At 41.2% G+C, this 14823-nt stretch overlaps 1 protein-coding gene across 2 annotated transcripts in view; it reads left to right on the top strand.

Annotated features, from left to right (window-relative positions):
* Nucleotides 1–14823, top strand: part of USP24 (ubiquitin specific peptidase 24) — a 78459-nt gene that overhangs the window by 36086 nt on the left and 27550 nt on the right. For both annotated transcript variants that reach the window (XM_081915667.1, XM_081915668.1), the window contains exons 25-42: nucleotides 1773–1883; nucleotides 2243–2341; nucleotides 2417–2587; nucleotides 3350–3435; nucleotides 3571–3664; nucleotides 4722–4877; nucleotides 6161–6258; nucleotides 7614–7709; nucleotides 7828–8056; nucleotides 8279–8438; nucleotides 8596–8751; nucleotides 9017–9087; nucleotides 9604–9764; nucleotides 10546–10607; nucleotides 11424–11615; nucleotides 12401–12518; nucleotides 13480–13624; nucleotides 13866–13985. In XM_081915667.1, coding sequence (XP_081771793.1) covers nucleotides 1773–1883; nucleotides 2243–2341; nucleotides 2417–2587; nucleotides 3350–3435; nucleotides 3571–3664; nucleotides 4722–4877; nucleotides 6161–6258; nucleotides 7614–7709; nucleotides 7828–8056; nucleotides 8279–8438; nucleotides 8596–8751; nucleotides 9017–9087; nucleotides 9604–9764; nucleotides 10546–10607; nucleotides 11424–11615; nucleotides 12401–12518; nucleotides 13480–13624; nucleotides 13866–13985 — 2325 coding nt within the window. The remainder of the gene's footprint in view (nucleotides 1–1772; nucleotides 1884–2242; nucleotides 2342–2416; nucleotides 2588–3349; nucleotides 3436–3570; nucleotides 3665–4721; nucleotides 4878–6160; nucleotides 6259–7613; nucleotides 7710–7827; nucleotides 8057–8278; nucleotides 8439–8595; nucleotides 8752–9016; nucleotides 9088–9603; nucleotides 9765–10545; nucleotides 10608–11423; nucleotides 11616–12400; nucleotides 12519–13479; nucleotides 13625–13865; nucleotides 13986–14823) is intronic.

The raw sequence follows: 14823 nt of genomic DNA, 5'->3' as shown, positions 1-14823 counted from the left end.
TAGTTTGAGTAGCCCAGTAAGTGCAATGCTAAGTTTAGGCTTCAAGTTCTCCTATTGTTATTGTTGTTGTTATTGTTCTTATTTATTGAATTTATATACCGCCCTATTTTCTTCTTCTTTGGCAATCACACATAGCTGAGGTAAGATTGTCTTCCATAAACACGGTTTTAACAATGAGTCCGTGAGTGACTGTGGAGGCCAAATCTGGATCCACACGTCCTTCCACAGTGGGGACATTGGTTCACAGGCAGGAGTTGATCACAGTGTGGATTTGCCAAGTGTGCCTTCCTCTTAGCACATTTCTCCCTTGCATCCTGAGTTCGGGTGTCTTCAAAGTCCATGACACCTTTGGGAAAGGCTGTTCTCCAACTGGAGCACTCGCAGGCCAGTGTTTCCCAGTTGTCAGTGTTTATACTACATTTTTAAGATTTGCCTTTGAGACCCAAAGATCTCAAGGTGGTTTACAAAATAAAATCAAAATATAAAAAAACAAAATACATAATCAAAATAAAAACAACAACCCAATAACACACATATCCCACTGTAGACTCATTGTTTAAGCAAGCAAGTTTCTATTACCTTTAGGCCACATCAGAGAGTGAGGAGGATGAGAACCAACGCAGAACTGGATTGAAAAGGCTTCAGTTTTATTAGTAGTAGCTATTTTTGTATTTTTGGGTGGCACTGTGGGTTAAACCACAGAGCCTGGGACTTGCCGATCAGAAGGTCGGCGGTTCGAATCCCCGCGACGGGGTGAGCTCCCATTGCTCGGTCCCTGCTCCTGCCCACCTAGCAGTTCAAAAGCATGTCAGAAGTGCAAGTAGATAAATCGGTACTGCTCCAGTGGGAAGGTAAACGGCTTTTCCGTGCACTGCTCTGGTTCACCAGAAGCGGCTTAGTCATGCTGGCCACATGACCCGGAAGCTGGACGCCGGCTCCCTCGGCCAATAAAGCAAGATGAGCGCCGCAACCCCAGAGTCGCCCACGACTGAACCTAATGGTCAGGGGTCCCTTTACCATTACCTATTTTTGTATTTGGCTGAACTGTGGCAGGGCAAGTGATCTAGTGAACTGGTCCTGGAGCCCCAGTCTCTTAAGTTTTGGCAAGAAATTTATACCTTGGAAGGTGACTAAGAAGTCCTAATAATAACAACTACTACTACAACCCCTTAACAGCCCACTGCAACAACAGTAGCATGCAGTGATCGGATCCTGCTCCTTGATCATGGGCCCCACTTACTACCCAAGTGAATGAGAACACTGAGGTTTACCCGAAATTGGGTCTCCTTTGAATGACCTGGGAGCAGGCTGGAGAGAAGATTTCCATTCTGGACCACCACAACCCTCTCCACCTACAGGCCATGCGGCACCAAGCTAACTCGCTGAGGGACAAGGCCCATGAACAGTGCAGTGGCAAAGGCATAGACTTGGAGCTGCATGGCCTCTACACTGACAGGCAGTGGCTCTTCATGATTTCATAGCAGGAGCATTCCCAGCCCCAGCTGAAGCTTCTGGGAATCAAACCAGAGACCTTCTGCATACAAAGCAGATATTCTTCCACTGAGTCCCAGCCAGCATGGGCAGCGATGATGATGTCCAAAATATCTGGAGCACACCAGATTGGGGAAGACTTTGCCGTATAATGGACGGATCATTTTGACAGCTAAAACACAGATAAAAATGTTCAGTTGATCAGCTTACGCCAGTTTACATTTTAAATTGTTCCTTGATCATTTGTGTCAAAGGTCATTTTTACCACTTTCTTTCCACAGGACCTTTACTCCGTTCCACGTACTATTCTACCTCACGGTGCCTCCTTTCATGGACATCTTTTAACACTTAATGTTATGTATGAATCTACCAAAGATACCTTTACAGTAGAGGTATGCTCTTGCAATTTCATTGCCTTTTAAAATACTCATATTTAAGGTGTGAAAATTCTCAGCAAAAAGGGAGTTGGGTGTTGATGCAAAGCAGGGGTCAGCAAACTTTTTCAGCAGGGGACCGGTCCGCTGTCCCTCAGACCTTGTGGGAGGCCGGGCTTCATTTTTTGAAGAAAAAAAATGAACAAATTCCTATGCCCCACAAATAACCCAGAGATGCATTTGTCAAGGTTATGCTGAGTAAATGGGGCTTGCAGGATAATGTGGAAAAGTTTCCCTTATGGGTCACTGGTTTCTGTCTATTAATACTTCCTAGAACTGAGAACATGAATGAACTAACTTCCACTTCATTTTTGCAGGCTCATAGCAATGAGATCATAGGGAGTGTCAGATGGAAGATAGCAAAGCTGTTGAATGCTCCTGTGGAAAACATACAGATATTTGCAAATGACAGCTTGGTATGTTAGGATGATTTTATCAATATTCTAGATGTGTACGGTTTGCAGAAGCTAAGAAAAGATATTGTATTTCAGCTAACAGTGAATAAAGATCAAAAGCTACTTCACCAGTTGGGCTTTTCGGAAGAACAAGCACTTACAGTAAAGACATCAGGAAGTGGAACCCCATCAGCAAGCTCTGCTGATTCCTCCACTAGCTCCAGCAACAGTAGTAATGTCTTCAGTTCATCATATGCAATGGAACAGGTACAACATGGGGGGAGTAAATATAGATTTCACACACACAAAGACACTTTTTCATTAATTAAGTTGGTTTCTTTTCACTTTAAAAAAATGATTTCCAGTATCTTCCATTTCTCTGTACCCTGCATTGCTCAGTCGTGATTCAAATCTTTATGAAATTAGTTTGTCAGAATTTGAAAATCAGTTGAAAATAAACTGAAGTGAGCTAGTGCTACGTGCAGTTACTACACTGATCCTGCACTTTTCCCCAGTCGAATTGAGATGCTTGATAAATCCAGCAGGAACTGCTAGCCCACCTTTCTCATCTGATTTTGATGAACGCAGGATTTCAGTGATCATTTCAGAAATGAATGCATCTGAATTGTTTGAAGTAGTTCAAACTGTAAGCAGAAATGGAAAAAGTAGAAAGCACCCTCCCTGCTTCTGTTCATTATATTTGATGACACAGTTTAGAATTCCAAGGTGTAATGTTTTGGTTCACTCTGTACATATAAGTTAAAAGTATTGGAAATGTGAAGCTGTGGTTTCTTTGGCAGAATTTCAGATCAACACTGCAGGTGTGTGTGTGTGTGTGAGTGAGAGAGAGAGAGAGAGAGAGAGAGAGAGAGAGAGAGAGAAGTATACAGGATTCAGTGCCTTGTGTAGGCAAGTAGCTGACATCCCTAGGCCAGGTTTTAAATTTATATCGCTCAATTTTTAAAAATTGAGAACCCTAACAAATTGCTTAAGAAATAGGGAAGTTAATTGTGTGTTCTTAATCCTCAGGAAAAATCCCTCCCTGGAGTGGTAATGGCTCTTGTGTGTAATGTGTTTGACATGCTGTACCAGCTTGCGAACCTAGAAGAGCCAAGGTAAGTAGTGTTATTGAAGACACTGTAGAAATACTGTGGCTGCAAAAATAAATAAATTTTGGAAGCATTTACCAGTAGGCATAGTGTCCAGCCCAGCAGAAATTGAGTACATTATATGTCTCTTGTATTCTTCAGGATTACTTTGAGAGTGCGGAGGCTTCTTTTGCTGATTCCTACTGACCCAGCTATTCAGGAAGCTCTTGATCAGCTGGATTCTCTTGGACGAAAGGTATATATTTTTCTGTTAACTACACAATCATAGTCTAGTTTTACTGATTGAGATTGGGATCGAAAGGAATGGAGGAAGAAATAGGTAGGGCATTAAATTGTAGGCATTATAAAATTCTGGGGAAATGCTAGCCATTGTGGAGCAAGAATTGAACCATCACTGGCTAAATTAATTTTATTTCTCTTATTATTAATGATGCGTTGCTTTGGCAGGGGGGGGTGAGATTCCTTTGCTTAGCACACATTACTTTCCTTCTAGGGATTCAGACAGCATGGCTAATGTGCTTATCGCCACTGGGGCAGGAAAAATGCCATGTTAGCACAGCCGTGTATTAGCTTGCTAGCTTCATCTGTAAAGTTGGCACAGAATCTATTACTCATAAAGTTCCTAAGCCACAGGCTTATTTAACATTCACCCTTAAGGATGGCTGGCCTAGCTACCTTTATAGGATAGTAGCAAATAGTCATTGGGTCCTAAACACGTTTCATAGAAGTTAGCAAACTACGTTAAAATTAATCCGGCATTCACAAAACATGTCTCTCCCATATCTCTCGCGCTGCAACCTTCCAACAGTTTTCTTCACCCCCAAAGGCACACTCCTCCGTTGTCCCCCAAGACAGATGGATGCCAGCTATGAAAAAATAATAATAATGCAAATTACAAAAAATACTAATTAAAGAGAAATGGTATTTACAATGGGGTGCATTGAAAAAGAAGGATATGGCATAAACTTTGTAAAAATCTGCAGATTGTATTTTATAGTTCTTTGCGGTATTGAATAGGGATGGGGAATCTGTGGCACTCCAGACGTCAAATTTCCATCAGCCTGAGTCGGCTGCACCAGTAGTCAGGGATGGACTTGTAATCCAACGATACTTAGAGGGCCATGAGTCCTCTGTCCCTGGTATAGAATATAGCAAAAGGTGCTTGCAAGAGATTTTATTACTTTTAGGAAGTTCAGGACTCCAAAGACTAGCTGTCATGGCTATATAACCATGTTACTGTATATCAGAACTGCCTTCTTATTTGTATTGCTCTATGCTTATTCTTTTCTCAGAAAACATTACTCTCTGAATCAAACTCCCAGTCTTCAAAGTCGCCTTCTTTGTCTACAAAGCATCAACACCAGCCTAGTGCTACTTCAATACTTGAAAGTCTTTTCAGGTCTTTTGCCCCAGGAATGTCTACTTTTAGAGTACTTTACAATCTTGAGGTAAGAGTATATTGGCATGGAAGTGTGGGGTAGGGTCAAATATCAATTCTTTTGGTTTGCATGTAGAATACCCCGTGTTCAGTTCCTGGCATCTCCAGGTAGAGTTGGGAAAGTTTTCTGTATGAAACTTAGCCGCCAGTCAGCGACCTGATTTACACCATAATACTAAAATGTGACTTAGGCAAGTATCAACAAACTTGGAGGAGGAGAGAGAAAAGGCAGTCTGTGAACCCAATGGTTTGTTGAGGCTCATCCATTTAATGCCAAACTATAGTTTAGTGCTTGGGTCCTCAAATATTTTGAGTCCTGAGGCACATCTGGAAAACTAAAAAAATACAAAGGATGCCACAATATATCCATTCGCAGAAGAAAAATGGGGTGATGCCAACACACACAAAACAAAGCTGGCAAAAGAAACATGCAAAACCCTCCATCCCCCAAAAGAGGAAAAGGCAAGTACCTTATTTTTCACTCTATAGGACGCACCCAACCAATAGGACACACCTTGTTTTAGAGGTCTGCGCTTCGGAGGCTTCGCGTTGCTGTCGTTAAAGCCAAGGAGCCTGCATTCGCTCCATAGGACGCACACACATTTCCCCTTAATTTTTGGAGGGGAAAAAGTGCGTCCTATAGAGCGAAAAATATGGTAATAAAAAGCAGCCCAGACTAACAAAAAAGAAACACAAAACACCTGCAGCCGCATGCCAACATGCAGAATACACACAGTGCTGGCAAACAAAAAGGAGTCATTGAATTCTCTTAAGATGAAACTCTGCTGTAGTGACACTGTGTTTCCAGTTGTCCACAGTTGGGTTATTTTTGCATGGTTTCCATAGTAATGACCCCGCTCTCTTGCAGCCACCTAAAGATCTGTTTACCAGGTCGCATGGCACCCCCTCACCACCTTGTAGTTCCTTCTCTTCCATTCTTTTTACATACTATGTAAATATACCATAACTTCTCTCTTGAAATGACAGGGATTGTCATGGGCCTTGAAACACACTTCGTGAAAGCTTTGTTAGTATTCAAGGACCTCTGACTGTGTTAATGTTCTTAATTATATGACAGGTGTTGATAAAAGAATTAATTAACATTATTGAAAGGTCTCATTGAATTCAGATGACCAAGTGCCGTAGGATGGTGAGTTAATTCTGAGTAGCAGTGTTAGAGTGTAATATGAACTCTTGCCCAGCTGAGCATACTTTGCCTGTGGGTGAGAGAGGGGCTTAGTGTGTTGCTCCATTGAAACTCTGCCACTTACCTAAAGTCTGAATATTTTTCAGGTCCTGAGTTCCAAGCTAATGCCTACAGCGGATGATGAAATGGCAAGAAATTGTGCCAAATCTTTCTGCGAAAATTTTCTCAGAGCAGGTGGCTTGAGGTTAGTTGAAAGAAATATTCTGAAGTGGAACCTTCCAGCTGTGCGAGAACTAGCCTTTAAGTATTCTCAACTCGGTATACATTTAATACCAGTATAAATTCTGTAAATGGTGCTCTCAATAGTAGTATTCAAGCAGCTATTCCAAATACTGTGGGGACAGCATAAATTACACTAGGTGGTTTGCCTTCTTTGTGTGTATGATGTTGAATAAATTGCAGCAAGGTTTTTTTCCTGTACCTTTCCACTTCCATAAGCCTTTCTTCGCACATCCTACACAAAGAGGTGCCAGAACTGCAGTGCAACCTGGATATCCTTGCTTTTTCAATACTGCTTTCAGTGGTTGCTGCTGTTCTCCCAAAATCTGTTAAGGTGTTTGCAGAAAATGCTTTGTCAAAGAGTTCTGGATAATAGATAGTACTATGCCATTGATAATTGAATCTGCACTTAACTTTGAATGGGAGTAGACAGTTTGAGGCACTGAGATGGCATTGACTATGCCCTACTGATAAAGTCATAATAAATTTAAATAGTTGATTAGAATTTAAAAAAATAAGCTGGAGGTTGTAAGTATTAAATGTCATCTCTTAGCATATTTGCACTTCAGTACTTGACCGGCAAATGAGAGTTGCTTATATTTCTAGTTTCCAGTGGTTGTGTGCTTAGAATCATAGAATGGTAGAGTTGGAAGGGACCCTGAGGATCATCTAGTCCAAACCCCTGCAATGCAGTTGTTCCATACAGGGATCGAACCTGCAACCTTGGCATTATCAGCATCATGCTCTAATCAACTGAGCCATAACACGCCAACAGAAGAGTATGCTTTTGGACCACAGAAAGGAAGGAAGTGACAGGTGCTGCCATTATTGTGATGGCACGGTCATTGGATCAGTGTCCAGAACATTGTGGAGTGCAGAAAGATGTTGATGTACACCAGAGCCCTTGCTTTCCCCCGTCTCACCTGCTGATAGTCAGAATTTGGTGGAGCCTGTCAACTGGCCCCCTGATTTAGTGATGGTGTTAGTGAGGCTGCTCTGTTTTAAATGATTAACACATTATATTAGTAAAGGTAAAGGTACCCCTGCCCGTGCGGGCCAGTCTTGCCAGACTCTAGGGTTGTGCGCTCATCTCACTGTATAGGCCGGGAGCCAGCGCTGTCCGCAGACACTTCCGGGTCACGTGGCCAGCGTGACAAGCTGCATCTGGCGAGCCAGCGCAGGACACGGAATGCCGTTTATCTTCCCGCTAACACATTATATTAATCCTCATCAATACAGGGAAATATTTTCAACCAACAGACTTCTACATGTGTTATATGTTTCTTGTCTTAATTAAAAATCTCTAAATTTATTTTCCAGTTTGGTAGTGAATGTTATGCAGAGAGACTCCATCCCATCAGAAGTGGATTATGAAACAAGACAGGGAGTTTATTCAATCTGTCTGCAGCTGGCAAGGTATGTGATTGATTTTTCAAAGGTAGATATGTATGACCCTAATCTGCTCAGTGTTTGATCTTCCTAAGCTACATAGAGCCTTCACTGTTCAAAACAGCACAATTCTTTTTACGTTTAGGTTTTTGCTTGTTGGGCAAACCATGCCTACCTTTCTTGATGACGATATTGTTAAACATGGAGTGGAAACACTATCGTCACGCCCATTCCGTAATGTGAGCCGGCAGACTACCAGGCAGATGTCAATGTGTGGAACCCCAGAGAAGTCCTCTTATCGCCAGCTATCTGTGTCAGACAGGTCCTCTATCAGAGTGGAGGAGATCATTCCTGCTGCGCGGGTTGCAATCCAAGTAAGTAGGTCTAATGTGGCAGCAGTAGCCCTGCTAAAGGCAGAGCTCAAACATCCGCTCTGCAGAATTTTAGTACCTTTTTAAAAAATGCCACTCTGCCAGAAAACCAGAGTTTTTCTCCTGTTTCCAACTATGTTCCTTGGATTTGGTGTCACCTGTAAGTGCTTTTCTGGTCTAACACATTGGTATCTTGAACAAGAATTCTTTTTTTTTCTCCCCCAGACAATGGAAGCAAATGACTTCACTTCCACAGTTGCTTGTTTTATGCGACTCTCATGGGCTGCTGCTGCAGGGCGGCTTGACCTGGTGGGAAGCAGTCAGCCGATCAAAGAAAGCAACACGCTGTTCCCTGTTGGCATTCGTAACCGTCTTAGCAGCTCAGGTACGCCACTGACTTAACAGAATTGAAACAGCTGAGATTTGGCAATGACCTCAGCTCTGTGTTGCTCATAAGACTTTATCACAACTCTAGCTGTTCATTCCTAACTTGAGAGATCTACACTTCTTTTAATCTTTTGTCACTTGTTAACATATTGCAGGAAGCAATTGCAGTTCAGGGAGTGAAGGAGAACCAACAGCTCTGCATGCTGGGATCTGTGTGAGACAGCATTCTGTATCCACCAAAGATGCACTGATTGCAGGAGAGGCCTTGTCTCTCTTAGTTACATGCCTGCAGCTCCGCAGTCAGCAGCTAGGTAGGTTTGAGAGAAGTGGATGAAGCTTTTCTGTTGTTTCCTGACCCTACATACAATTGAGCCACAAAGACCCAGTCCCAATTTGTTACCATCCAACTCTGTTTTCACTTTCTCTTATATCTGGCACCCACATTTTACTGTAACGCCATATAACGCTAATGATTCTATTAGATTTTCCCAATGATATTTTAATACTAGGAGTATTAAGTACTATAGTGCTTTCTCACGAAAGAAATTGTGACAATCCACATTGTGTTTTTCTTAGGATCTTTTTACAACCTCCCTTGTGTTGCTGACTTTATCATAGACATACTACTTGGCTCGCCAAGTGCAGAGGTAAGGTGCTTGCATTTATATTCAGAGCAGCTCTCTTGCAGAGAGCAGGGCGTGTTCTGCCCTGCAGCATCGACAAAGTGCTCGTGCCAGTGGCAGCTGAAAAACATTTGCTACAGATGAAGTTACTTAGGCTGTGCCACTGACTTTCAAGCAAGCAAGTTCCTAGGATGAGAAAGCTGTGTTCTTTAGAGGACTGGACATATGGGAATTAAGCATTTTTATCATACTCTATACAGATGTGCCAGTTTAAAACTGAAACTAAGATTTGCCTCAAAAGCAGCAGTGGATTGATGACATTTTTTCCTGCCTCAAGTGAGCAATTGGAGGATGACAACCAATTGGTGCTGTCCTAGTGCCCACTTGAGAAAGAACCTGCATGGTCACTTCTGTTCCTTACATGCTTGCCTGTCTCAGCTAGCTTGGACAAATTATGATAGTAACTTGGGTGTTTTAAGAGTTTTCTAAGACAGTGGTATTAGGTTTTGTGATCTGACGTGTGCTTCTGCCCTGTTCCAGATTCGTCGCGTGGCCTGTGACCAATTGTATACCCTCAGTCAGACAGACACATCAGCTCACCCTGATATACAAAAACCAAACCAATTTCTTTTGAGTGTCGTCCTTACTGCTCAGCTGCCGCTCTGGTCACCTACCAGCATCATGAGAGGCGTCAACCAGAGGCAAGTTGGAGGCATGTTTGTTCAATAGAGAATGTAAGAATTAAAAATAAGCATTTGTCTTAAATGCTTATTTAAGACAAGTGCAGTAAAAACTTGTGAAACGGGGGGGAAAGAGTGCTAGAAGTGAACTGAGAAGTTATGATTTCCCCTGTGGTTGCTTGAATAGGAATTGGATAGCCAGGAAGTTACTGAATCATAATGCAACACTGAACCACAATCTACCCAGTACAAAGAGAGGATAAACTTCTGGAGGCAGTAGCATCAGCCAGCATACTATGCTAACTTACTTTTAGATTTGTTGATCATAGTAAATGCACAAAAAGCCAATAGTGCTGTGGGGTTTTTTTGTGCTGTTTAAAAATTACATGCATGCCAATAACAAAATTTCAGTCTTCTTCCTGTTACCATTAGATTTCCAATAAGAACATAAGCATCCATGATGTTGAATGTGCAGCAATGTTTGCTTTAAAAGTTAAACATTAAATATGAACACCAAATCCTAGATCTGCTTTCAGAGGAGGGGATTTTAAGCTGATAGCATTTCAACATATTATTCTGGGATGAATGATGATCATCATTACAAACAATTCACTACTGTGAACTTAAAATAAAAGCAAACCTTGGTTTTATAGCATAGAATGTAAGTCAACATGTTGGCTAGGTCTGAATAAACATCTTGCATGTGTACATAGTACCCAGAAAAGTAAAGGTTTCTGTAAATATTTTACATGCTTCTGAAATCCCTCCCCCCCCCATATTAATTGCCTGAATTTGCTTTTAGGCTTTTGTCCCAGTGTACAGAGTACTTTGACCTTAGATGCCAGTTACTGGACGATCTCACATGTAAGTAATAGGAATCAAAAATGCTTGAAACTTAATTTACCATAAAAAAATGTCCCGTATCCACATGGTAAACAGTGCCATCGAAGTTGAGTCAAGTATTAATATTGATTGCGCTTATGGAGAGAGAGAAGTGTGTTTCTCTTGGGTTCTTATCCTTCCTCCATTATTTGTGTCCTTGTAGTTCTGTGCAGGACTGTGTTTGCATGGGCTAAAAACACTGTTTCAGAGGTCAAGTGAGAGATCATCTGCCTCTCTCATGAACTGTTTGCCTGGGTCTTCTCTTTAGTTTTAGTGTGCAGTCTAATTGTCTCAAGAGATTAGTAGTTGACTCTGAGCACACAGGTGGATAGCAGTTCTACCGCAGCCAGATGGGCAGGGTATAAATAATAAAAGTATTATTATTACCATTTCCTACCTTTTCAAGACCATAAGAAACTACACACTACAACTACCATAGTGTTCCACTTTCTTGTGGATGGAAATAACATACAAGAGCTACCTTGGCTTTTTTCACATTGTTTTATAGAACTAGGAAAAGTGGGCAGCATAATGCTCTCGTGTTCTTTGCCACTAGGGGATGTATGTAGGAGTATGAGCAAGTGGTAGAAAGGCAGAAGAGCAAAAAAAATGCTATTCACCTTCATAATAACTATTTTTTTAAAAAAGGAACATTTACCTGTGTCTTGACATTTCATTTCCAAAAAGTAATATTGTGTTCATTTTAAGCTAAATAATATCTTTTATATGAAACAAAATGTTAACCTAAGTTTGTCCGTCTGTTCTGTAGGCTTAACCCTTGTGGTTTTTCTTCCCTAGCTTCAGAAATGGAACAACTAAAGATTAGCCCAGCTGCTATGTTGGAGGATGAGATCACATGGTTGGATAACTTTGAACCTACCCGTGCAGCTGAATGTGAAACCAGTGAAGCTGACAATGTGTTGTTGGCGGGACATTTGAGGCTCATTAAGACCCTCCTGTCACTTTGCGGAACAGAGAAGGAAATGCTAGGTAACTTGCTTTCAGTGCTTAGTTGTGTCATTACAATGTTAAACCTAGCGATTTCTTCCTCTCTGCTGAGATCGCTGAGGCTTCAGGTCACCAGAATTCCTAATTTGTCAGGTCAGGCTGCTTGCATCTGGTTGCCATGGGCAACAAGAGTTCTAATTTTCACAGTGGAAAGAGAATGGTTCTTCACTCCCTTTGTGGAGCAAGGCTTAAGCTTTCAGGCAAATAAGCAAATGCAGCAAATTTGGCAGTATGAACAACTATCTCTTAGGATAAGACCTGAGTGAGCAGAGGTTGTCTCACTTTCCTGCCTGCTTAGAACATACTTCAAATAGCAGTGGTCTTAAATGAAAATTATTTGCTGTTTTCCACATTTGATTCGTAGTCCTTTGGTCATAAACTAGACAATTAGAACAAAAATAGCAGTTCTCTTGGGTGCTGATAGCTATATATGTAGCTTACAATAAAACAGGAACAGCATGTGATGCCATTTGATAATCATTGCTTAGTTGTTTTAGTAAAGGGGAGGGGAAACTATGGTGGTGGTGCTCTTTAAATACAGTGAAAGCTGCTATAGTCCGGCTTGTGTTCCGTCAAGGTGAAGCTATCTGTTCTGACACTGGCAGCAGTTATCCAGTAAGACCTTTCTCAGCTCTACTTCCTATGACCTGTTTAAGTGGAGATGATAAGAAAAGCATGATCCCTCACTGGACACCTTTTTCTTGCATGATCATTTATTATAAATCCTGTAACGGTCAACATTGAACATAGTGTTATTCCCTTTATAGGTTCGTCTTTGATCAAACCATTATTAGATGACTTCCTCTTCCGAGCATCTAGGATTATTCTGAACAGCCATTCTCCAGCTGGCAGTGTGGCTGCCACTCAGCAAGACTTTCATCCAAAGTAAAGAGTGCATGAGGACTTTTGTTGTATTAAACAAAGAAGCACAGAGGGCTTGGATCTACCATTCTTGAATAGTCAATCAGCTTTGTGCAGAATGGAACAATTTCCTTTTTTAAAAAAATACATTAAAGTAAACTTCATAAGCAGTGCTTGAATGTGCCGAGAAATTAAATAACTGAGAATAAATGTGGTTCCTGAGAGGGGCTATTAAGAAACATATTGAAATACTACTCAATTATAAATCATCTATATTGCTCTCATGTCCTTTATTACATTTTTAGAACATGATGTTCCATATCTGTGGAGAATCACATTTCAAATTCTTGAAGATTATTAAGCAGTATTGTAAATGCTCTTCCAGAACTATTTATTTTTACTGTGCATAATTTGAATAGCTAGAGTTGGTCCATTACAAAATCCAAAGGGCTCAGTTGTTTTAAAAAGCAAAGCTCAATCCCTCTTTCAGAAGCACAAAGGCATCTGAACAATTTATTGGACCATAGGGCCGGTGTAACTAACCCGTGCATTATCACAGTCCATAACTCCCTCAAAATGTTGAATGCCATACCCAGAAACAAAGAAATCGGGTTAACTGTTTTTGTAAATTTCTCTTATGGGTGTAACTTAACTTAGCCACTGAGCTTGGGATTTTATGCAGAAATCTAAGTACTTTTCTGCTTAAGTGTCATTTTATTTACATCCCGGAACCAGCCTTTCTTTAGGGGGGAATGATAAGCACACAGACTTTTTTTAATTCTTGCCTTCCTTTGCAAAATAAATAACATCCACTGGTCCGGGAAATAAAAATGCCCTGAATGGTTTTAAAATTGGACTGCACAGATGGGCATTAAACTTTACTTGGATTCCCTGTGGCAACTATTGGAAGTAGGTCATTTGATATATCTTGCTAGTATGAAAACTGAATATGCAGCACGAACAGATTCTTTTTGCTCCCTTCTAGGTGCAGTACAGTGAATAGCCGATTAGCAGCATATGAAGTGCTGGTGATGCTGGCAGATAGCTCGCCCTCAAATCTACAGCTTATTACAAAAGAGCTGCTCTCTATGCATCACCAGCTTGATCCAGCTCTTTCCAAGGAATTTGATGTAAGTGGGTTACTTCAATGGAAGTAATTTTTTTCACTCCAGCTATGTATATATGACGCTAAATGTCAGATCTTCAGAATGGATTAAATAATGAGAGTCATAGAATTGTAGCATTAGAAGGGACCATAATGAATACTTTTGGAAAGTCTCTTGGATATTCAGTTTTTTAAAAAATTATATCCATTAATGCTTTAAATCTTCTTTGCTACAAATTTCTGCTCTCTGCCTCCCTTTCTTCCAGTATCTCCCACCTGTAGACGGTCGATCCATTTCAGGATTTGTGGGGTTAAAAAATGGAGGTGCAACATGCTACATGAATGCAGTCTTCCAGCAGCTCTATATGCAGCCAGGACTTCCCGAGGTAATCTTTATTTACTGTTCTTAAAGCAAATTCTTTTGGGATGCCTGTTAACTTCACACATATAGTATGGACTGTGGGGAGGAAGGAGTGCTGAATCATGAAAATGGGCCACAACTCTGAGGTAAATCGAAAACTACCTAGTTCAGAAATTACAAGGCTGAGATTTATATGTAGTAAATGAGGGGATCTCTAACCTTGGTGGTAGGGTTTTGGCTCAGGCACATTTAGAAATCCATAACTTTCTGGGACACCATAAAATGCGCATGTCACAGAATAAAAACTGTTGACGCTCACACAGGCAAAACACTTGTGTAGATGACAAAATACAGACAAAACAAACATGCAGCATCCCCAGAAAAACACATACATCACAAAATAAACACAGTAAAAACCAGGCAAAACACGCATACCCCAGCAGTGACAAAAAGCATAACTTTGGAAATAATTAAAAGCAAGGAGAACACCCAACCCCAAACAACAAAAGCAAATTGCACACAAACACAAGCACCAAAAACAAAACAACAGAAGCACACACACAATTGGTCCATCATCCCCAAGCCTCCCAGACAGCAGCAGGATTCCTTTTCTTCTCTGAAAAGGTTTGGAGGCTAAACACAGAGCTGGAGCTTGCTCGCCCTCTTTCCCCTTCCTTTGAAGAATACCTCTGGGCCCACCTGGGCCATAGTTGGAGCACATGGGCATTTGAAGCCCAGGCTCTTGCTCTGCTTTGCTTAGAGGACAGATACGGGAGCCTTGTGATCTCTCCTCCTTATTGTTCCTTTAAGGGGACAGAATGAATTCCAGTCCTTTGAGGTAGTGCAGTTTGGTGAGAAGCCTC

This window comes from Podarcis melisellensis, assembly GCF_964234715.1.
Source record: "Podarcis melisellensis genome assembly, chromosome: 6".
Taxonomy (NCBI): Eukaryota; Metazoa; Chordata; class Lepidosauria; order Squamata; family Lacertidae; genus Podarcis; species Podarcis melisellensis.
Note: the sequence above shows the minus strand (reverse complement) of the source record. Positions and strands in the feature narration are given on the sequence as shown.